This window comes from Rhineura floridana, chromosome 2, assembly GCF_030035675.1.
Source record: "Rhineura floridana isolate rRhiFlo1 chromosome 2, rRhiFlo1.hap2, whole genome shotgun sequence".
NCBI lineage: Eukaryota > Metazoa > Chordata > Lepidosauria > Squamata > Rhineuridae > Rhineura > Rhineura floridana.
Genome location: NC_084481.1, coordinates 233,361,161 through 233,384,846, shown reverse-complemented (window position 1 = coordinate 233,384,846; position 23,686 = coordinate 233,361,161). Strand labels below are relative to the sequence as shown.

At 42.2% G+C, this 23,686-nt stretch overlaps 2 protein-coding genes across 7 annotated transcripts in view; one reads left to right on the top strand and one right to left on the bottom strand.

The window, feature by feature from the left end:
- The first annotated feature begins 1,470 nt into the window (after window positions 1-1,470).
- Window positions 1,471-21,354, top strand: GNPNAT1 (glucosamine-phosphate N-acetyltransferase 1). Of its 6 annotated transcripts, none has more exons than XM_061612581.1 (7): window positions 1,669-1,737; window positions 2,223-2,342; window positions 6,191-6,367; window positions 7,029-7,091; window positions 8,427-8,554; window positions 8,643-8,704; window positions 10,056-11,117. In XM_061612581.1, the coding sequence occupies exons 3-7, from the start codon at window positions 6,196-6,198 to the stop codon at window positions 10,201-10,203; spliced, it is 573 nt and encodes a 190-aa protein (XP_061468565.1). In that variant the 5' UTR covers window positions 1,669-1,737; window positions 2,223-2,342; window positions 6,191-6,195; the 3' UTR covers window positions 10,204-11,117. The 6 variants fall into 6 exon arrangements, with proteins under 6 accessions (XP_061468561.1, XP_061468560.1, XP_061468562.1 ...); XM_061612579.1 differs by having other exon boundaries at window positions 1,670-1,737; window positions 6,171-6,367; XM_061612577.1 differs by lacking the exons at window positions 2,223-2,342; window positions 10,056-11,117 and adding an exon at window positions 17,744-21,354 and having other exon boundaries at window positions 1,471-1,737.
- Window positions 13,873-23,686, bottom strand: part of STYX (serine/threonine/tyrosine interacting protein) — a 27,229-nt gene continuing 17,415 nt past the window's right edge. The window contains exons 6-11 of the mRNA XM_061612582.1: window positions 23,405-23,441; window positions 18,509-18,548; window positions 18,370-18,420; window positions 16,360-16,432; window positions 15,279-15,363; window positions 13,873-14,354 (exon numbers count right to left, since the gene is read on the bottom strand). Coding sequence (XP_061468566.1) covers window positions 14,284-14,354; window positions 15,279-15,363; window positions 16,360-16,432; window positions 18,370-18,420; window positions 18,509-18,548; window positions 23,405-23,441 — 357 coding nt within the window. The 3' untranslated portion in view covers window positions 13,873-14,283. The remainder of the gene's footprint in view (window positions 14,355-15,278; window positions 15,364-16,359; window positions 16,433-18,369; window positions 18,421-18,508; window positions 18,549-23,404; window positions 23,442-23,686) is intronic.

Below are 23,686 nucleotides of genomic sequence, written 5' to 3'. Positions count from 1 at the left end.
CCCTATGAGTTGGAACCCGGAGGAGGGCCTTCGTAGCAGACCGTAGTGTACGAGCCGGTTCATAGCGGGAGAGGCGTTCCGACAGATATCGAGGTCCCGCGCCGTATAAGGCTTTATAGGTTAGTACCAACACTTTGAATTTGGCCCGGAAGCATATTGGGAGCCAGTGCAAGCGGGCCAAGTCAGGTGTTATATGGTCAGACCGCTTCGTTCTTGTTAGCAGTCTGGCCGCCACATTTTGCACCAGCTGTAGCTTCCGAACCGTCTTCAGAGGTAGCCCTACGTAGAGCGCATTACAGTAATCCAAACGTGAGGTTACCAGAGCATGTACTACTGATGTAAGGTCCTCCCTACTCAGGTAGGGACGTAGCTGGGCTACCAATCGAAGTTGGTAGAACGCATTCCGTGCCACCGCGGCTACATGAGCCTCGAGTGACAGGGAAGAGTCTAGAACGACTCCCAGACTACGAACCTGTTCCTTCTGGGGGAGTGTAACCCCATCCAGGACAGGATATGTATCCACCACCAGATTGGAAAATCCATCCACCAACAGCATCTCAGTCTTATCAGGATTGAGTATTGAGAATTGTATTTTGGCATTATGATTGCTTTGTTGATCTTCTTTAGCTTTACTGATTTTCGATACAACCAGTTCATGATCTGTACCGCAGTCTGCTCCTGGTCTTGTTTACACAGAAAGTATGGAACTTCTCCATCTTCTGTTTCCAATTATATAATCGATTTGATTCCTATATTGACCATCTGGTGATGTCCACATGTACAGTTGTCTTTTTGGTTGCTCAAAAAATGTTTTGGCAAGAAACAAATTATTGGCTTCACAGAATTCAGTAAGTCTTTCTCCTGCTTCATTTCTGTCTCCTAAGCCCCATTTCCCCACAATTCCTAGTTCTTCTCTGTTCCCTACTTTGCATTCCAGTCCCCCATGATTATCAGCACATCTTGTTTTGGTGTGTGATCAATTTTTTCCTGTACTTCTGCGTAAAATCTCTCCAATTCCTCCTCTTCTGCATTTGCCATTGGAGCATAGCCTTGGATGATGGTTATGTTGATAGGTTTCCCGTTTAATCTCATTGATGTCACTCGCTCAGACCTTGCGTTGTAGCTCCTAATTGCTCTTGCTACATCACTTCTCACTATTAAAGCAACTCGGTTTCTTCTTGATTTCTCATTTCCTAATAATAATATTAATAATTAGTAATAATACTATGATATAGTAATGATATAAAATAATAATATTGCATAGCTAATAGTAATAATAGATATTACGCGGTTTAGAAAAGGACCACGCTCAGCGGTGGAAAAGCAGTACGCATGCGCATCCCAAAGCGGTCGGCATTCCATGGAGATATATATTCCGCTTTCCTACTTTAGAGAGAAGCGCATGCGTGTTGGCGAGCCCGGTTGGCTCGGCCCCGACTCGCGAGCTAACGTCAGCGGTGAGGGAGAGGGGCGGGCAAGGAGCGTTGGGCGAGAGGAGCGTTGGGCGAGAGGAGCGTAGTGATTCCTGATTGGCTACTTCCAGCAGCCTCGCGTTCCAAATGAGCGGCCACGTCAAATCAAGTCACGCGCACCGGAGCTGGCGCATGCGCTCCGAGAGGCGAGGTTCACCTGGGAGAGCGAGTCGGTGCTGCGAGAGGGAAAGACGCGAGAGTGGCGCGCGAGGAGCAGCAGCCGCCGCTGCGCGAGGGAGGAAGTCCGTTCGGCCGGGCGGGGGAGGTGAGTGAGTGACGTGGACGCGCGTGCGCCCTGCGGGGGGATAGGACGGGTTGTGAGGAGGAAAAAAAACGGGGAAAGAAAGGGGGGATATTGTGTTTTGTCCCCCACCCCCTTTTATGGGCTTACTTCTGGGACTGTGTTTTCAAAGCCGTGGGGCGAAGACACTTAAGGGCACCCCTAAAAGTAAGGAGGGCGCCTCTGACCATGTGCAGAGCGCTGTCCTCTTCCCACGGCCAGCATCTCCCCGTTCCCCACTTGATGCGATTAGGGTGCTTCAGACAGGAGGCCCTTCTAGGCAAACCCTGCCCGCTTTACACTTTAATAACTGTAACTATTAAAATATTTATACTGTTTGAGTGTTAAAAGTTCTTCACACACTGCGACTGTGTGTGCGTGGCTAATAATACTGACCAGCCTTAAGGGGCTGTTTTTAAGGGCTACAACATCCCTGTAAGGTTGGTCAGTACTGTTTCCCTGTATTGCAGATGTGGTGGCACCTGCAAGGTAAGCTTTGGGGATGGGGGTTGATCAGTAGAGGCAGGTGCCTGTGCTAGAACCGCCCCTTCCCCTAGACCCAGAAGTGTGCAGGACGGCAGACGTTCAAGGTGAGTGAAAGGCGCAGTGCAGTTGCTGATTATTTGGTTATTATGTTTTTAAGATGCTTGCCTGAAGCTTTGTTTAAGGGACACTTCAGCGTTTTATGACATGTTTGTCTACCAGTCTGTGTAGCGTACTAATGTACTTGTTAAGGTGCCACAACGAAAGAATGCCCGCCGTGGGTGTGGACCTGGACTTGCTGGTGCCCAGCGTGCGAAAGAGGCCTCCGAGACACGGTCGGTGGCTAGAAGTGTGTTTGCCTGTCCAGCCCCCTGGTTCTGAGGGGGCATACTGAGAGGTAGAACCATAAACAGAATGCCTCCAAATACCTGTTGCTGGGAAAGAGTGGGCTATAAGAACATTGAGCTCCTGCTTGCGGGCTTCCAGAAGAGGTATCTGGCAGGCTGCTTGGCTAAATGGGCCCCTTTGGCCTGATCCAGCTGCCAGGGCTCTTCTGATGTTTGCTCTGATGGGTTATTAATTTATTATTACATTTATAATCCGCCTCTCCTCCAAGGAGCTCAAATTGGCATCCAAACATGGTTCTCCCCTTCTCATTTTATCCTCACAACAAGCCTGTGAGGTAGGTTAGGCTGAGAGACAATGACTGGCCCAAAGGTACCCAGTGAGCTTCATGGCCAAGCAGGGATTTACACGCTGGTCTCCCAGGTCCCTGACACTCTAAGCACTACACCACACTGGATTGGTTCTTCTCATTTTATCCTCACAACAACCTTGTACGGTGGGTTAGACTAAGAGACAGTAACTGGTGAATTTCATGGTTGAGTGGGGAATCTGAACCCTGTTCTCCCAGGAACTAGTCCAGTACTCTTAACCATTACACCGCAGTGGCTCAGAAGGGAACTAATGATAGCTGTGGAGTATTATCGTTCTGAGATAAATATAAAATATAATTCCACCACCCAAAAAAACCTTTAAGGAGCATGAGGTCAAGGGGAGGGGGTTACTTCTTTAAGGATCCTGTGTTAAGTGAGACAGTAAGGATAACTATTGTTTACAACCACTTTTCTGCAAAAGTACATGGATGCAAAATATAACTAGCTATTTCCTTGTTTGCTTTCTCCACGCGATAGCAAACATTTCCTTTGTATCATTTTAATCTTTAACAGTTGGCTCGGCTGCAAAATTTGTTTCTGTGATGTTGAATGGTGATTTGTAAATCATGCAACAAAGGTGTTGGATTGAAGGCAAATGTCGCTGCATCAAATTAATTCTGTCTCGGGCTGGTAGGGGTCAAGAGAAAACTATTACAGAAAGTGGATCTGGCCTTCCTATTTTGCATCCTATATACAGATCAGCCACTTCCCTTACTGTTGCTCCCATCAGTTCTAGCCAGCATGGCTAATGGTCAGGGAAGATGAGCGCTGTAGTCCAATACATCTGGAAGCCTGCTATAGATAGCATGTTTGATTTTTGATTTGATTTGATTTTACTATTTCTACCCCGCCTTCCGGCCAAAAGGTCCTCAAGGCTGCTTACAAAAGAGCACTCGTATAAAAACACACCAATAAAACAATAACATATCAATAAAACATCAATAATACATAAATAAAACAATACACAATAAAAACAATACAATTAGTAATACATTTCAAAATTAACACAAACTACCTCCCCCCTCACTTTGGCAAAATAGGTATTATAGGCGTTGGGCTACTTTGCAAGGCTAGCCACACTTTCTCAGTCATAGTCCTATCCCCATAGTTCTGGGAATGGCGCAGCCCTCTCAGCCTACGGAAGCCAGGGCTCCTGCTTACAATGACGGCAGGATGGCAGTTCTGGCCCTGGAGCCGCCGGTTCACCTTGCAAGGGTCCCAAAGGTGGAGTCCGATGGGGGGGGGAGGGAGGAGAGCGAGAAGCCGCCAGAGGACTTTCCTCGCTGCGGCCTTCCTGCGTCCATTTCCCCTTCTTGGTGCTGGAGACGCTGCAGCCTTCTGCTTGCTCCACGCACTTATTGAGCTTCTTCTGGCTGGGTCCAGCGCTTGTTGAAGGACTCCAGGTGATGGGGACGCTGCTGCCTCCCTTGCAGCCTTCGTTGCTTTCGATTTTGATAAGCCAGTGCTTGGGGGAGATGTACTTGATGGTAGCAGCGTCGGGCGGGGTGGCCCCCTTTCGCTGAGGCAGGACTGTTGTGCCTTTCCCTCGGTTGCCACCGCGGAGAGATCCTCAGGGTCTCGGCCGCTTGTAACGCCGCCGTTGAACCAAGGGCTCCGCTCTCTGCAGAGGCCCCTCGAGTCTTTCTGCTTTTAAATCAGGAGGCTTACTCTGGGTAACAGGATGAGGTACAGGGTTTGAATTTGAAGCAGCCACATCTGACAGGGCATGTTAGAATTTTAGTGAGCTTAGCTAGTTTTACGACTTGCATTAAACTAAGTCTTACTCAAAGTAGACCCACTGAAATTAATGAACCTAAATTGGCCATGTCTGTTAACTTCAGTGGGTCTACTCTGAGGACTAGGCTTCGGCTTGCAAGTGCTGGAGAATGATTGACTGTGTGTATGACTGTGAGACCTTTCCCGTTGCCTGCCGATGCTCAAGAGGGGAAAGATGAAAACTGGCCCACCAATTTTCTGTCTTCTCAGAGATCACTGTAGCTTCAATAGCACTTGCTCTGTGAAAGGTTTTATTCATTTTGCTTCCATAAAGAAAAAAAGCCCTCAAAATGTTTTTTTTTAATCTGAAAGTATTCTGTACTAGGGATGTTTGTTTAACCCCAGATCCTGGTATATATTTTTTAGTTCAAAGGACATCTGATGAAAAAATAAATAGTGCTTTAATTTTGTTAACCTTTTGTTGCGTCACAGCCATCAAGGTAATAGCCTCCTACACAATCTTGCTCTTATTTATCTTACCGTACAGAAGTGTGGCTTTTATATGGAGTGTATATTTTAACTCCTAAATGTTTTGATACTAGTGTCAAATAAATTAACAAATATTTTAAAGTAGTATCTTTAAATGTCATGCATCATAATTTTATATTTTAATTGTGAGCTAAAGAAAAAACATGGTATGGCCAGTCTTTAAAAGGTACTTGGAAAAGAGCAACAGCAGCCCACTGTCAAAATCTTCTCTCTCGCTGCCTATAAAGGACTCATTTAAATTATCTTGTGTTCTAGATTCCTTTTGTCTAGCATTTCTTACCCTGGGGAAATGTTCATGTAGACAGTAAGTTGAACTAGAGCAGCAGTCCTCAAACATTTTTACTCACAGACCACTTGAAAATTGCTAAAGGACTTGGCTGGCTACTTATGATTCTTCTTCCTGCTGTAGCAGTTGTAGGTGCTGTATGATTTTTCATTGCTTTTATTTATTATATTATTTTATTGTGTTACAATTTGAATTCTGTGAGATTCCACAGAATTCTAATTGTGATACCATAAAACACACAAGAAATTAAAGCAGCAATGAAAATACAATTAAATACCAATATCTAATGCGATGGATGTGCTATCTCTCGTCTTCAATTCCAATTCTACAGACATGCCACAGACCACCTGAATGAAGCTCATGGGCCAGAGTTTAGGAACCCCTGCACTAGATGCGGCTGCTGTTTGGTGGCAATCCAGTATTTTATGTAATGTCTAGTTTCACTCTTAAAGGAGTAGTAGAGCCATATGCTGACCTGGAAAAGCAGAGGTCAGTGGAGAATTATTGAATGACTATTCTGAGGACGGAAACACAAGGACTGTGAGCTGCCTTGAAAAACTGAATAGTTTAGAAAGGCGGTACATAAACTTAAAACTAGCACAAAAGAATGACATTTTTAAAATATTTGCAAATAGCAGTTGTGAACTCAGTGTGTTGCTTAATTTCAGTACACCTGTCGTATTCCTAGCTGCCATGATGCCTGCCACAACAATAAAGCCTGACAGCACACCGATGTACGACCCTTGTCTCCTTCAGGAACTGGACTGGAGCCAGAATACCGTGATGTTTTCCCCTGCTATTTCTCCTTTGCAGCCAGGTGATGGTTTAGTTTTGAGGCCGCTTTGCAGTGCTGACATCAACAGAGGTACAGTACAGTTCACTTTGAATCCTTATTGTTGAAGTCCTAAGTCTTTTGAACTACATGATCACATTTGCATGCCACAAGTCAAGGCTGCATTTGATGAAAAATGCCAGCGCAGAATTTCAGTCTTATACTACTTAGTTTTGTACAAAAACGCATTTCAAGAGCAGGATAGTCTTGCTTAGGAGGGCTTAAGAGTTGTTTCTATATTTTGAGCTGCTTTTATCTGTTATGCTCATGTTTAATGCTGTTCCTCTGCTCTCGTTGTTTGTATGTGATTTTACAGGTTATATCCAACGCTAGTCATACTGAGAAGATCTACTGAAATTAATGAACGTGACTAAGTTAGATTCATTTATTTCATTGGGTCTATTCTGGGTCAAATTTAAGTTAGATACAATCCTACATTTTTTACTGATATTTTTATTACTTTTATTCTATGCTGCCCTGATAGCTTTGATGCCTAAAAATCTTTCACATTTTACTGCACTTGGAAGACTGACTCCCAATAACTTCTTGGATCTCTTCCTTTTCACGAGTCACTCTATAGTGAAAAATGTGCTGCTTGTGGAATCTGCATTTGAAATACTTGAGTAATGGGCTTTATATGCTCTGAGTTGCTTACCTTGACTTGACATATACATTGATGGGAACTTTCTTGCAGGCTTTTTAAAAGTTCTGAGTCAGCTGACTGAAACTGGACTTGTTAGCCCTGACCAATTCATCAGTGAGTACCTTTTGGTATTTTGCTGTTTTGAAGGGAACAAAGTGTTTTCTTCAGTGGCAGTTCTATGGTTGAGATCCTACTTAGTTTCTAAAAGAGATGCCTTTTTGGGAGAGCCCTGGAGAAATCATGGAATGGTTTAAGATGCAACTGAGGCAAACACATACACACACCCCATTTTGGGGCAACCTGCAGATTTGACTGTGTTGACAATTGCACATTATAATTGCTTGTCTTTCCCAGAAGAGCCCCTCCCCTCCTATTCACTGCTTGTCACAGCTAGGCGCAGTGTATTCTGGCATATCATCTGGGTAGGCAAATCTGGGCAGAGCTGCAAAGGACCAGTCGAAGGGCAGATCAGGGAATAGGGGTTCAGCCTGTGCTGGATGGGGTTACACTCCCCCTGAAGACACAGGTTCGCAGTTTGGGTGTGCTCCTGGACTCAGCTCTGAACTTGGAGGCCCAGGTCTCGGCTGTGGCCAGGAGTGCCTTTGCCCATTTAAGACTAGTGCGCCAGCTGCGCCTGTTCCTGGAAATGCCTGATTTGACTATGGTGATGCATGCCTTAGTTACATCCCGTTTAGACTACTGTAACGCGCTCTACGTGTGGCTGCCTTTGAAGACTGTTCGGAAACTTAAACTGGTACAAAGAGCTGCAGCCAGTGTTAACGGGCTGGTTACAGGGACCATACAACTCCCTTGTTACAACAGCTCCACTGGCTGCCAGTTTGTTTCCGGTCACAATTCAAAGTGCTGGTTTTGACCTTTAAAGCCCTATACGGCCCAGGTCCAGGCTATTTGTCAGACCGTATCTCCCTATACGAGCCTCCCCGGGCCCTGAGATCTTCAGGAGAGGCCCTTCTCTCAGTCCCAACACCCTCGCAAGTGCGATTGGTGGGGACGTGAGATAGGGCCTTCTCGGGGGCTGCTCCTAGGTTCTGGAACTCCCTTCCTAGGGAGGCACGAATGGCCCCCTCCTTGCCATCCTTCCGTCAGCAAGTTAAGACTTTTTTATTCCGACAGGTTTTTGGGATAGAAGGTGTTTAGGATTGGGCTTTACAAGGCTTGTTTTATTGTTTTATATTATTATTTGTATTTTAAATTGTTTTTAGATTTTTAAGTGCCTTTTAAGGTTTTAAGGTTGTGCATAGTTTAATTGTATTTTAATTGTATGTTTTTCTATGCTTTTAACTACATGTAGTTCTATTTGTAAGCCGCCCTGAGTTCCAGTTTGGAAAAAGGGCGGGGTAAAAATAAAGTTTCAATCAATTAATCAACCTGATACCAGGAGAATGGTGAATCTATTACCCAGAGTATTCCTATTTGTATTTTCTACAGAAACATTTGAACACATGAAGAGTTCTGGGGACTACTATGTTACAGTTGTGGAAGATACTATTCTAGGAGAGATTGTTGCTACTGCAACTTTAGTCATAGAACATAAGTTTACTCACTCATGTGCAAAGGTATGTATATTGGGGGTATTACTGTTGCCATGACTATGCTCTGATACTTAGTAGTATTCAACAGTTAGGTGGTTACCTGTCTTCACAGAGGGGAAGAATAGAAGATGTTGTTGTAAGTGGAGAATGCAGAGGAAAACAACTTGGGAAATTGTAAGTAATTGTTAATAATTGTAAAGGCCTCCCAGAATAGTGACAGCTGCTTCTAAGATGCCCACAAGAACTGTAAATGGTGTCTGGGTCCCCCCCCCCAGAATACATTCTGCAAGGCTAAACTTGTCACAGTGATAGCATTTATATCGCAAATTTCAGGTATCCAAAAGTGGTCACATAGATTCATAGTCATATTTACAACAGTCCTGTAACTTGGGACCAGTATTATCCCCGTATTTCAAGAGGGGTGAGGCTGAGACAAGTGGCTTTGTGAACACCACCTAGTAAATTTTTAATCAAGCAGAAACTTGAATCGGGGATTTTACACCTCATATTCTTTGTCCAGAGATTGCAAACTTGTGGGCCTCCAGATAATGTTGGATAGGCTCCAGCCAGCATGACCAGTGGTCAAGGATTATAAGAGTCATAGTCCAACCAAATCTGGTGGCCACAGCTTTCCCATCCTGGCCGTAGTTCCCTAAACTTATAAAAAGCTCTCTTAAACAGATCATTGATCCATCCAGCTCAATATTGTGCACAGTAATTGGTAGAGGCTCTCCAGGATTTCAGACAGGGTTCTCTCTCAGCCCTACCTGGAGATGCCAGGGATTGAAACTGGGATCTTTCACATACAAAGCATGCAGTCTAGTAGTACTGAGCTTACAGCCCTTGGGGAATTCTGAATTCACATCCTCACTCAGAACACAAAGCTCCCTGTGACCTTGAGCCAGTTTGTTTGCAAGCCTAACGTATCTTGGCCAAAATGCAGCCCTTGAATTCCTTTGGAGGGATATAAATGTAACTATCTCTCATTAACAGACTTCCCTTAATAGACTTTTCTTCCTCAACCATAATGACACTTCTCATCTTTCTGCACACGTATTCATGGTGTCATCTCTTCATTGTTGACTTCTGCTCATTTCTACCCCCCCCCCCCCAGTTAGGGTTGGAAAGTGGGAGCACCCTACCATTTTCCTTTTGCTGGAAACAGATTTATCAGAAGTATATTGATGTGTTTTAAATTGTTTTTATATTGTTTTAAATTTTAAAATTGTGTTTTAAATTGTTTTTAAAATATGTTTTAAATTGTATATTTGTTTTAATGTTTTTGATTGCTGTAAACTGCCCAGAGAGCTTCAGCTATGGGGCGGTATACAAGTGCAATAAATAAATAAATAAATAAAATTATCCATTGGGAGTGGTAGTGGTGGTGATAGAGCATCTGATGTGTAGATTAAGGTTTGCCTGGTACATGCAATCTTTAATGGGCAGCCTATCTTTATGCCCTGCTGCAACAGTTGAGGCAAACCATGAATACGGTTTCAAAGTATTATCTGTCTTCTTCTTTTAGATTGATGTCGACTCTAACTTTGCTAAGTAAGAGACTGAATTGCTACAAAATTACGCTAGAGTGCCTGCCAAAAAATGTAGCTTTCTATACAAAATTTGGATACTCAGTATCTGAAGAAAACTACATGTATCAAAGATTCTTCAATTAAAGAACTTCCAGTTGTAATCTCATGTACTGGACTGTTGGTGGAGGAATTTGTACCACTGACACTTTTCTCTTTGTGAAAAACAAATTTGCTGCAAGTGCAGTGAACCCCTCTAGATGGGACAACAAATATTTAAGTCCAGTAGATTTTAATTAGGGTTCCTTGGTGATAGAAACCTTTTTAGAAGTCATTCGCTAGTTTCTTTTTGCTAGCAACAATGTAAAAGGGTATTACAAGGTAGGAATGTTTTTTAACAAAAGGTATTTTCCCCTTGCCTTGTATTTTTCTTTGTGCTGCTTTTTGTTGCCAGCAAGATGGTGGCTAATGAGGTTGGACTGATTTGTGATTTTTAAGTCATGTGGGAAGGATAAATGCAAAGTCTGTGCCAGGCTTAACACTTACGGCTGTTGACATTAGTACACCTCATAGGCCCCAGAAGAGCCCTGTAGTGATGATTTGTCAGGTGCAGTGGCTTGGGCAGGTTTATTAGTCCCACTAGGCTCAAAATTGATAGAAATGTATTTGTATGCTTTGCAAATACAGTCTTAACCCCATTCAGCAGATATTACAAATCCAACATTCTCAGAGGCTCACCATGCTTTCGTTTTTCTTCTTGAAATAAACAATTTAGCACTTCTTGCCATTAGATGGCAATAAGCATACAACTTCCCTCCCACCACTTCAACTTGAAGGGGGTAGTCAGGGCATTATAAGCAAATGAAGGTTATTGCAGGAAAGTTTTATAGTTAAGTAATTAGCTTTATAAATATTATTGAATCACAGAGGGCTACTGTAAACTGGGATTTCATGTGTTTTGTGGTACTTTAATTTTCTTGGGGATGTTTAGATCTTATTTATTCAATTTTCTAAAAAAAAATTGTAAAAATAAATGGAGGCTGTTAAGTCTTTTGAATTTATTATTTCCTTTCTTCTTTGGTCTAGTTGTGCTCTAATTGGTCAGCTGTTTTTGATAGTTTGAGATGTGTTAGTAGAGTTCATTGAGAACAATTAAACTAATACTGTTGGATAGAGAACATGGCCCTGTTTGTCTGAAGTTAAGTGGACCATAACCTATGGAGGGGGCTAATCGCTACAAATCTAAATGAAATCTGATGTCACATTAGATAGCAATGGGTCATTAAGATTACAGATTCAGTCGGCTTTTAAATCCTAACCACCAGGTCAAAAAAAGGCACATCATACATCTGTTCTACCTCTTTTCTCAGTGTGCTTTGCTGATAAATGAGAATGTTGATCGACTGTGTAAATTTTCCTTGTCCAGACAGAAGAAAACCTAGATGGTTACCTTTCAGGACCACCCAGCATTTAATTGTCTCCTCTGGCAACTTCATGGAACTAACATGCTAGACCCCAGCAAAAAAGAAAAGCAGAATAGGAAGGTTTCATCTCACATCCTAGGGATGGAAGATAACCTTGTTCCCTCTGTTCCCCAAGACCTAGGATTCATTTGAAGGAAGACAGGGGCTTGGTAGTAAACGGCTGCCAGGCTTCTTGCTGCGAGTGCTCTCAGGTCTTCAGTCCTGAAAGGATTTTGGGAAGCAATTTTCAGAAGACAGCAAAAGCAGCCATGAGAGCACCAGCAAGAACCCAAATTTGGCTGCTACATGGCTCCTGTAGTCTGTACTGGTGGTTGCAAGCAGCTACTCTCTCAGCAGGGTGGGCGAGGAAGAGACGAAGAACTGATTTGCTAAGGACCACTTCTACCCCAGTGCCATTATCCTATCCACAGTATATGCTGCAGTTATCCATCTTAATCAAGTACTTAAATTTTGTTCGGGAGTTGTCCTTGCACACTGCCATGATTTTCTTGGTTGTTGCTGGACTTTATTATTTGTTAAATTTATATCCTGCCCTTCTTCCCAAAGGAGCCCAGGGCAGCAGCCAACAATAAAACAAAAAACAATTCTAACTCAGACACAGACTGGGATAAGGTCTCTACTTAAAAGGCTTGTTGAAAGAAGAGTCTTCAGTAGGTGCCGAAAAGACAACAGAGACAGCGTGTGTCTCCTGTCTAACGGGAGGGAATTCCAAAGGGTAGGTGCCACTACATTACAGGCCTGATTCATATGTTGTGTGGAACAGACCTCCTGCTGAGATGGTATCTGCAGGAGGCCCTTGGCTACAGAGTGCAGTGAACTTTATAAGGGATAAGACAGTACCTGGCCCCAAGCTGTATAGGGCTTTATAAACAAAACCCAAAACCTTGAATTCAGTGTTGTAGCTAAATGATAACAGTACAGTTCTTTTAGCAGCAGGGTAACATGTTGGTGATATCCTGCCCCAGTGAGCAGATTGCACCAGCTGCAGCTTCTGGACCAACCTCAAGGGCAGCCCCACATAGAGCCCATTGCAGTAATCCAGCCTGGAGGTTACCACTGCGTGGATAATAATAGTCAGGGTATTCTGATCCAGAAACAGTCGATGAGCCACTGAGGTGACCTGGGCCTCTAGACGGAGACAGATTCAGGAAGAGTATGACTTCATTTAAAATAGGCAATTGACTAGTTATCCAGATTCAGGAACCACCCACCCACAGTGCCTCCACCTTGCTATGCTTCCGAGTCAGTTAGTTAGTTCTCATCTAGCCCAAGTCCAGGCAATGTTCCAGGGCTTGCATGACCACTTGTGGTTCAAATGTTGAGAAGCAGAGCTAGGTATCATCAGTATACTGATGACATCTTGCCCCAAATCTCCTAACGACTACTCCCAATGGCTTTATATAGATGTTAAATATCTTGGAAGAATTGCTTTAACTTTTTTTAATGTCTGGCAGAAAGACCTGTGCTGAATTTGTTAACACTATTGTAGATGCTGCACCTGTGCAAACTTATGGGTAGAATTATTTCTAGTTCTAAACATAGCATCAGAAACTGACAAAAGGGGATGGAAACATTTTGGAAGTATTTTATATTCTACCATTAAAAGATGAGCGGAAAACATTTATATATTGCATTCAAGGCTTTTATACCAACTATTTAAGGAAGGTGACCTGAGCATAATTTCCCTGAGAGCATGTTCCATTTACTTGCTTTCAAATGAAATCAAAATGTGTGTGTCATGATAATCAGTTCAAAAAATTTAAACACACTTACGCAGAAGCAAGTCCTCTGCATTAGTGAGACTTCTTTTAAAGCATAGTTAGAATTTCTAGAGCAGTAGAGTCATGTATTTTTCAGGCAGATGCACCTAATGAAAACTACTAAAGATTGCCTTTGGTTTCAAAACAACTTCAAATAAATGTTTCTTCAAAGAATTATCAGAGAAAACCACTGCTTTCAATTCTCTCACTGTGAGCATTTTGATAATCACTAAATCAGGTCTGCATGGCTCTGGGTCCACCAAGGCAGTAATATATTTGGTACTTTTTGCAATTATAGCAGGCAGCAAAATTAATAGGTTTATCTAACCTGTGATGAGATATTTTGGTGAAATGCAGAAAAATTAAAAAACTGAAAAAATCTGGCTAGTGGGCTACATTCAACTGTAAGAGTCACAGGCTGTGAACTACTGCATGTGTCTGCTACAAGTTTCTTCAGAGACACTGAATCTACTCCTTTTACTTCATGGTCAAACCAATTTCCATAGCTGCTAAAACTGGTTTTCCTGTAACTCAAGCCTAAATTTGAAAAATGAAACAAATACAACCCACAGTGAATTTAGGAAATTGTTTTTCCCCCTTTTTTACTAAAGACTCTTGTTATAAATTACACAAATAACTTTATAAACAAATCATCCCCCACTTGCATTTTGCTTAAGTAATAACTTTATCAATACAAATAAAGAAATTTCAAGTATGAAAAGTGCATTATTGCAATAATACCTCTTTGCAAGTCCAAAGTCTTGGTTTAGAGTAAAACTATAAAGTGTAAAAAAAAAAGAGTAAAACAATCAGTGCCATCTAGTTAGTCAAGGAATCCAATACCTTAAAAATGTTGTCAGGTTTGCATAAGGAAGTTGGATTCATCTCCCATTTTAAAAAAAATCTGGTTGTTTTATCTTGCTGACATTAGCAGCTGCCATGAATAGAAATTCTCAGCCAGCAAGTCCACAGTGCCCTTGGTGTCAACCATTCTGAGCTGCGGGTTGCATATTGCTGATTTCTTCATCTTCTTCATGAGTTCGTTTCAGACTTCCTGTAAAACAAACAGGGCAGTTGGAGAAGCAGGCTAAGAGGAAAGAAACAAGCGTCACATATGAGAAGGGCCTTAGTTTGGGTAAATGCAGACTTATTCTAGAAAACGGTTTTGATTTACCCCAAAATTCTATTTACGAGGCATACCCATTTTAAACATACCAAAATAGTTAATAGATTCCAGTTTATTACATGTACATAGTACACTTAAGTTACTGTGCCAGCCACTTTTGTTTTGCATCCAAATCTCCTTATGGTTCTCTTCCCTCTTCTGAACTAGAGTCATCTCATATTACATTATTTAATTTCCTGAGATTGTTGCAGAAGTTCAAAATGATTTTATCCAATATAGACCAGCTCCTATCTTGGTTTATATCAATAATCAATCAACTTTGGCCAGGTTCTTGTACTAGTTTTCTTAGTCTACCAACTGTGAGCATATGACAAAACCCTCACTGTTATAATTCCTTCTCAAATCTACAGTGAATAAGAGTCCCCCAGTACAGACGCCCAAACCTTTTAGGGAAGGAGAAAAAGATATACAGAGGAGTGGTGTACCTCAGGCCTGGGGCAAAAAGGAGGCCTCCCAGCCCTCTCTGTCTGGCCCAGCCCTCTCCTCACACCACAGCCCTTCACTGGCCCTGCTCCACCCCCCTCTGCAGCGCTTCTGCCTGGCTGGAATGTCTCCTGGAATGGTTATGACGACTCTTCCTTCCCTGGAGGTGTGTTTGTGGAAACTCCTGAATTGCGCATGGCTTGAATGTAGATGATTGCACAAAGAGTCACACCTGTTGCTTTGCCCATATTTTGCCTCTGACCACACCCACCACTGCTATGCAGCCCCTGTAAGATTGCCCATTAGAGAATGTGGCCCTTGGGCTGAAAAAATTCCCCTCACCCCTGCTATACAGAAAAACTTGCTCACCTGTAGTAACTGACAGTGATCGCTCTAGCTGCCGTGGTGACATCATCTGGATAGTTAATTTTGCTAGATAGATGGCTTCGTACTCCTAAAAAAAGAAGCCAGAGTGACTAGATCGGTAAAAATGGGCAGGAATTCAACTGAAATGAGGACCCTGGGCGAAAGAGAAGTGGGGACTAAAGGGAACATAATGCAATCACAAAGGCTGGACTATTGCAAGAAACTGAGGTGGGGTGGAGGAAGAGAGATGTTATGAATAAAAGTAATAGTTTCCATCTGGCCAGGAATGAGCAATTCCTGAGTCAGAAAGAGAAGCTCCCACACTGCCTTATACACTGGAGTAATCTCAAATGGATCCCCCAAAGCTCCTTAGCGGAAGCCATGGCATCTTCAACGAAGGAGGAAGAATAGTTTTACAACTAGAATATGACTATAACATATGCGTGCATGCACACACACACTCTCTCTCTCTGACTGTTCTGGCAGGCACATAAGTACCAGTCTGCCAAAATTGGAATTTTTGATCGTGGACCAGGACCACATAGGACAGTGGCTGGCTTTCCAGAACAGAGCAGAAATTGAGCATCTGGAGGATTTTGGAGGCTATGGCTCAAAGAACTCTTATACCACCAGCATTAAGCTCAACCTTAGAAGGTGCCAGGACCCCTGCTATTGAAGCCTACTGCTCTACACTGTGGCGATCGGTCTTTCCACATTGGCATCAACTTAAAACCAACTGGCTTTTATTGCAGAATCCTCTCATTAAATATCATAAATGACTTTAATTTTAGGCATCTTCCACTTCTGCTTTACATGTTTCACATCTGGTAGGATGAATTGCTCACATCCTCAAACAATATGTACAGTCTCCAAGCAAACAAAAAGACAGAAAAAGCCAAACATCTGTAACAGACAAAGTAACACCCAAAACTGTTGTTGAGAAAAACAAACAGCCCGGCAAGATGTAATCAAGTTTTTCATTTAAGTCAATCCAGATCAGATAGTTGGGTAAAAGCATGCCTGCCCAGACCATCAGTAAAGCTATCATCTTTCTACATCACCAACAGGTAGGAAAAGGACTTACCTGAAGTTGATGAACAAATCCAGCATTGGGATTAATACAAAACCTTCTTTCTTGCACATATGTAAATGCGTCCCTACAAGAAAGAGATCCTCCATTTTAACCTTGAATAGCAGTTTGCATTTGGTCTCTGACTCTTTCTCTTGGTATTTACTTTCAGTTTAGTTATGTCTGTATTTTTCCTTCAAAGACCTTAGAATGACATATTATGGCTCCCATCCAGCTATTAGTCCCAGACCTGCTTACTTTCAGAAAGGTCTACTGCCAGCAACTTCTGGGCCCCGACAGTTACTTTAACAGATTTTCTTTATAGAAGATGCTCAGAACTGATCCTGCTGCTGCACGTGAAATTCGTTGTACAAGCACTGAATGCAGAACGGAGGCATAGCTCACTAGGAACATCTCTTGTACAAGGCCAGCTAAAGTGAAGAGGCCAACTGAAACTCAGACCCAGAAATTGCCACACTGCTTAATAGTGGCAACCCTCATTATGTTCATCCTCACAACAATCCTGTGATGAGTGTCATTTACAAGCTAAATGTTCTAGTTATTAGCTCAAGACAGTTCTTAGGCATAGGCCCTTCTGCTTGGCACCCATTACTATAATGAGGGTGAGGGAAGCACTGTTAACAGCTTCCAACATGTATTTCAGGCTTTAAGTTTATCAAGGTTTTAAGGCCATAGAGATGTAATATTTCCAGACATTTTGAAGCCATGGAAAAAAGTTTTTTCCCATCCCCCAGGGAAAAAACAAATTTTGGAGGAAAGAGAAAAATATGCAATATTTGGGTGGCGGAGGTGTGTGGGGTTGGTGCTTTTTACAGATTGAAAGTCACTTTGTTACTTTTGGAACATAAAATGAATTATATATAACTTGGGATTGCCCATAAAATTATCTTGTTTGGTATACTGAAAGAACAGTTTACTCAGACAACAATTACAAAGTGAAATTTACTTTTCAATTTTTTTGTTACAAGTTGCTCTATAAAGTGCTGAACAGTAAGGAGCCTAGCATGTCTTTGGTTTTGTCAGTTTATAAGGAGCAGGAAAAAACACAGAAGAAACCATCAACATTATATTTATTTATTAATTAAATGTATACCAGGTCCTCCTCGGATGAGTCTAAGGTGGCAAACACATAAACAATAAAACACCTAAAACATATTTTAAAAAAGTAAAACAAAGAAATTTATGTATTCTGAAAATTATGTCTCCTCCAGCCGTCTAGTAGATATAAAGCATTCCTTTCCATAGAAAGAGCTGAGAAAAAGGGGGCAGGGAAACCAAGACTCTGTAAATATGACATGAAACTTAATCAGTCTCATTTTCTGAGCTTATGACTATTGCTTTATTTTTTGTGGTGCTTTGTACTTTCTCCCACTCCCAGTACTTTGAGGCCTGGTCAGGAGGACAGAAAATCTCTACCAACTCTGCCAACTAGAGGAAGCCCACAAGCAAAGCACTGAATTGCTCATTTTCTTGTGACAATGCCCCCTAGATGCAGAAACATGTTTTGATACTGCATTATCATTTTCACTTTGTTGGTCACCAAAAACGGACTGCCTTCAAGTCGATCCCGACTTATGGGGACCCTACGAATAGGCTTTTCATGGTAAGTGGTATTCAGAGGGGGTTTCCCATTGCCTCCCTCTGAGGCTGAAAGGCAGTGACTTAAGAGGCAGCTATATTATGTTTTAGGAATAAAGATTTTCTCTTGAAAAAGTTGGACAGTACTGAAGCATTTTGAAATAAAGACTACTTTAAGCTCCTGTTTTCTATCTGGATACTTTTTAATTCCTTCTTGTTGTGGAATGTAGCCTGACGAAGCTAGTTATTAGTGATGGCAGTCAAGGGCTTGTTTGTTGTATTAAAAATCAATTATGGTAGAGTCAGTCTTTGGTAAGAGCATAAAAAACTGTGGTAGGAATTTGACTCATCCATATTTTGTGCTCTACCCTGACCTTACATCCCTTCCCTCAAAAGGGGGGAAAGTAAGTGATTTAATTTCCATACCTGTACTTCACTCCAAACGTTTCCATAATATAAGCAATAACTAAGGCAGCACTGAAAGAAAAAATGAAAAAGATATTAAAAGGTAAGATGTTATCAGCCAAGCCTTTTGCTTTGTTTTTAAAAAAGTGAACTTTGTTACCTTCTAGAAATCCCTGCGTTCCCATGGACAAGAACTTTTCCTGAGAACAAAAAGAATTACTTTATATAAGACATTTCCACAAAATCACTAACTCTTGTATTTGTATTAATTCATTTATATCCCACCATTCAGTCTACAGGAAGATGGAAGGGAGGAAGGGCAGGGTTATACAGCTATGAGAGTGGCTGTATACTATAGCCAGCATGGATTTTTCACATTCCGCAATGTTAAATGGAAAATACCCCCGCATGCCATTCTAATGCTTCCCATAAGCTCATTTCAAAACAAAACCTTACAAAACTTATAGTTCTGAACTCGGAAACGCTTGCTTAACAATCCTGTCAATTTTCATGGCGATACACAAAACAGAGAATCGAGAGTTCAAATTCTAAAAAGAGAGAGAAAAACCTCAGAGCCCTTTTGGACTTTTTTCTGCCAAAGTTCTCATAATCTGTTGAAATTCATTAAAAATCAGCCATGTGGTGTGCCACAGGGCTCTATCCTCTCTCCCATGCTATTTAATATCTATATGAAGCTGCTGGGGGCAATCATCAGGAGATTTGGGCTGCAGTGTCATCAATATGCGGATGACACTCAGCTCTATCTCTCGTTTAAATCTTCACCAGAGTTGGCTGTGGAGACCTTGTCCAAGTGCCTGGAATCCGTGAGTGGATGGATGGGAAGGAACAAGCTGAAGTTGAACCCTGATAAGACCGAGGTCCGCAGCCTTGGGGTTGTGCTTGATTCCAGGCTGTCCATGGAGGCTCAGATTTCGGCAGTGAGCCGGGCAGCCTGGTACCAACTACACCTCATACGAAGGCTGCAACCCTACCTTCCTGTTCATCAGCTCCCACTAGTGGTACACGCCCTGGTCACCTCTCGTTTGGACTACTGTAATGTGCTCTACGTGGGGTTACCCTTGAAAACGGTCCGGAAATTACAACTTATACAAAATGCAGCGGCTCGACTACTTACGAATAGTCGCCGCCGAGATCACATCACACCAGTGTTGTTCGATCTACACTGGCTTCCAGTTGTTTTCCGAGCCCAATTCAAGGTGTTGGTATTGACCTTTAAATCCCTACACGGTTTCGGCCCAGTTTATCTCACGGAGCGCCTTCAACGCCACCAATTATGCCGCCCGACAAGATCGGCCACACAGGGCCTTCTCTCAATCCCGCCAACAAAAACAGCCAGATTGGCGGGTACAAGAGAGGGCATTCTCAGTGGCGGCCCCCACTCTTTGGAACTCCCTCCCACAAGATCTCCGGCACGCCTCTTCCCTAAATGTATTTCGGAAAGCCTTAAAGACCTGGCTCTTTCAACAGGCCTTCGGGGTATCCGGGGAGGGTTAATTGTTATAACTGTAATGCCTCCTGCCCAGTTTTAATATTGTTGTTGCAGATGTATTGTTTTTATATTGTATCACTGTATTTTATTAATTGTATCTTAACGATTTTGTAAGTCGCCTAGAGTGGCCATTGGCCAGATAGGCGACAAAGAAATTAAATTTATTATTATTATTATGTTCACAGAGTACCTGTAATCCTAATACTGACCTTGCCCCATACTCTGACCTTCATCTACTGCAGTTTAAAGGTTAAAAAAATGCCTGGTTGATTTTTAATTAATTTAAGAAATTTTGGCTGGAAGCCTATTATAACGCGGGGCATGCTCAGTAAGGACCAACTGTCAGTGTTCTAAAAGCCTCACAGCTGCTGGGCTTGGCTAATCAGAGGGCCACACCCACACCAGACTTGATTTCACTTGAGACAGTCATGGCTTCCCTCAAAGAATCCTGGGAAGTGTAGTCTGTGAAGGGTGCTGAGAGGGGACTCCTATTCCCCTGAGAGAATGGTTAACAGTCAGCCACTCTGATTGAAGGTCTGTGAGAGGAACAGGGCGTCTCCTAGAAACTCTCAGCACCCTTCACTAACTACACTTCCCAGGATTCTTTGAGAGAAGCCATGATTGGCTTTGAGCCATGGCTTTGAGAGAAGCCATGATAAATTGTTTTAAATTGTTTTTAAAAGATGTGTTTTTAAATTTGTATATTTGTTTTTAATGTTTTTAGTTATTGTAAACCGCCCAGAGAGCTTCGGCTATGGGGCGGTATATAAATACACTAAATAAATAGATAAATAAATAATGATTGTCCAAAGTGTAATAGAGGCCTGGTGTGGATGTGGCCAGGGACAGCTTTGTTTTAAATTTGCGTGGGAGGTAGGGTTGCCAGGTTCAGGGCCTGAGACTGATCCTGTATCTTTAGTAGAAGAGAAAGTCAGCCACGTGCAGGTGTTCTTGCAACAATGTAGTGGGAAAAACCACAAGGTAGAATTCTCCCTTCCCCCTGCCCAACTTTGAAAGATACAGAAGGCATCTTGGTTGCCAGGCCCAGCCTGGTCAGTTTTACCTATCCTAATCCTGATTGCATAGGAGTATCTCCGATTCAACTCAATAATCATACAAATGATCAGACCCACCTTTTCCCTCCTTCCCCTTTCCTCTCCCTTCCTCCTCCCCTCCCCTCTTCCTTCTTCCGCCTCCCCTGCCCACTCCATCCCTCCCCCCCGGTCAGTTTTACCTATCCTAAGCATGATTGCACGGGAGTAAATCCCACTGAACTCAATAAACATGCAAATGACCACATCTGTCCTTCTTCTCCCCTCCCCCTCCTGCCTGCTCCCATCCCAGTCCTCCCCTCCACCCCTCCCTCCTCCTCCTCCTCCCCCATCCCCTGTGGTCAGTTTCACCTATCCTAAAGCATGATTGCCGTGTGTGTGTGTGTGTGTGTGTGTGTGTGTGTGTGTGTGTGTGTGTGTGTGTGTGTGTGTGTGTGTGTGTGTGTGTGTGTGTGTGTGTGTGTGTGTGTGTGTGTGTGTGTGTGTGTGTGTGTGTGTGTGTGTGTGTGTGTGTGTGTGTGTGTGTGTGTGTGTGTGTGTGTAAATCCCACTTAACTCAATAAGCATGCAAATGATCAATCCATTTCAGCAACCTTGTGCAGGATCCCATTTCTTACCTCCCGGATTAAAAAGCAAGGAAATTCACTAATAGGCAAAAAAACCTTGCGGTTTAAGAATGTACCTATAGCCCACAGATATTTCTACCAAACTTTAAAAAGCAGGGAAACTGGGCAGCTATAGTGAATGCACCAGGGGAGCAGGAGACCTGACCTCCTCTCTGAGATATTGGACTGCCCTACAAAGTTGTCAAAATGCAAACACAATTTGGGTTGGTCTTTCACAGTCCAATCCACTTGCTGTGTAGCTTGGAAGAATTTGGTAACATGTGCCTCTGAGCATATGGTGAGTGGTGGCAACACCTGTAATCAGCCCAAATAATAGACAGAAGATATGTCCTGTGCTGATCTTGTTTTAGCAGGGAGGAAGCAACATTATTAAGACAGTTGATATAGTTGAGATGGTCACTTTAAATATGTCTGATTTACTTTGCAATTTTAGTGAAGTTTCCTATAGGAAATCATTTTCTTTTGCTTTTGTTTGTATGAATATGTGAAGTACAGCAACACTTTGCAAAATTTATACTAAAAAAGCTCCAAACATAATTGTGGAATAATGGCACTGACTTCTGCAAAATAGTCTCCAGTGGACCTCAGAAGTATCTCAATTTGCACAAGACAGTGGAAGGTGAAATATATTATAGTAAAATTCTAGATGTGCTAATTGATCGTGAACACCTTGCCTTAAATAAAGTGGTTTAAACATAGCAGGCTGAAAACATGCATCCTCTTTTTTCCAACAGCTAGAGTCATTGCTGAAGTAGCAACATATTGTGATCAGTCTGATTTTACATCAAACTGCAGTTTCAGATTCAACTGTTAATGCACCCAAAATAGAAATAGACCATAACCTCCAATATAAAACACAAAAGGCTTTCACCATCACATGACAATGACCAATAAAAAGGCTTTGAAATTAATAAAAATACATTTGACATAGATTTCTAGGATGAATAAGGAGGGGGGAAACTTTCTGGTTTAGATTCTCTGTAGAAACATTAGTAACACAGGAAAGAAGCAAAATAAGAAGAACACCAACATACAAAAATATAATTCTCCATCTTTGGAGATGGCAGGTGTTGCCACCACTCACCATATGCTCAGAGGCACATGTTACCAAATTCTTCCAAGCTACACAGCAAGTGGATTGGACTGTGAAAGACCAACCCAAATTGTGTTTGCATTCTGACAACTTTGTAGGGCAGTACAATATCTCAGAGAGGAGGTTAGGTCTCCTGCTCCCCTGGTGCATTCACTATAGTTGCCCAATTTCCCTGCTTTTTAAAGTTTGGTAGAAATATCTGTGGGCTATAGGTACATTCTTAAATCGCAAGGTTTTTTGCGTATTAGTGAATATAAATAATAAATAAATCAGATCCAAACATAACACACAAACACAAAACAGTCTAACACGCTGGCTTCCTGTTAGGGCACCTGGTAGGACATTGTAAAAACAGGATGCTGGACTAAATGGGCCACTGGCCTGATCCAGCAGCCAGGCTCTTCAGGCGGGAGACAGAGTTCAACTCTAAGCACCTTTGTTTCCTTTTGATTACTTGCCATGCTGTGATGTACCCTAATGAGCCTCTATGGAATCTGGGCAGTGAAGGCTGAAATAGATGCCACGTCCCCAACTATCACTATATATCCTATAGCAAGGGCCAACCTATTCCCAGAAGGCACCATTCTTTGACTGTGAAAAGCTGCTCTGAGCATCAGAAGAATGACCTATGTTGTAATATAAAAGACCCATTTGGAGTCTATAATTAACCATTTCTCATTCCATGACAAAGTACAGCCACTCCATCTCTATGCACGTAGCCTCAAAATGCAATGATCAACTGAGAAGCAGGCAACTGAGAAGTGAAAATACATACCTCCAGTATGTAAACTCCCATCAATAAACTCCTTAGTCTAAACAAAACCCAAAAAGATTTCATTTAAACAACAGCCACCTCAAAAAAGTTCTTAACACAAATTTAGCCAATGCAATTCATGTACTCTAATACACCATGCACACTGGTAAACTAAATAACTTGAGCCCCAAAAGATTTATAATAGGAAGTTTAAAATGCTTAGCAACCATTGATCATCTTTATGCTTTATTCTTTATATTCTTGCTAACACAGCCAATAAAAAAATACTATTACCAAAAATGC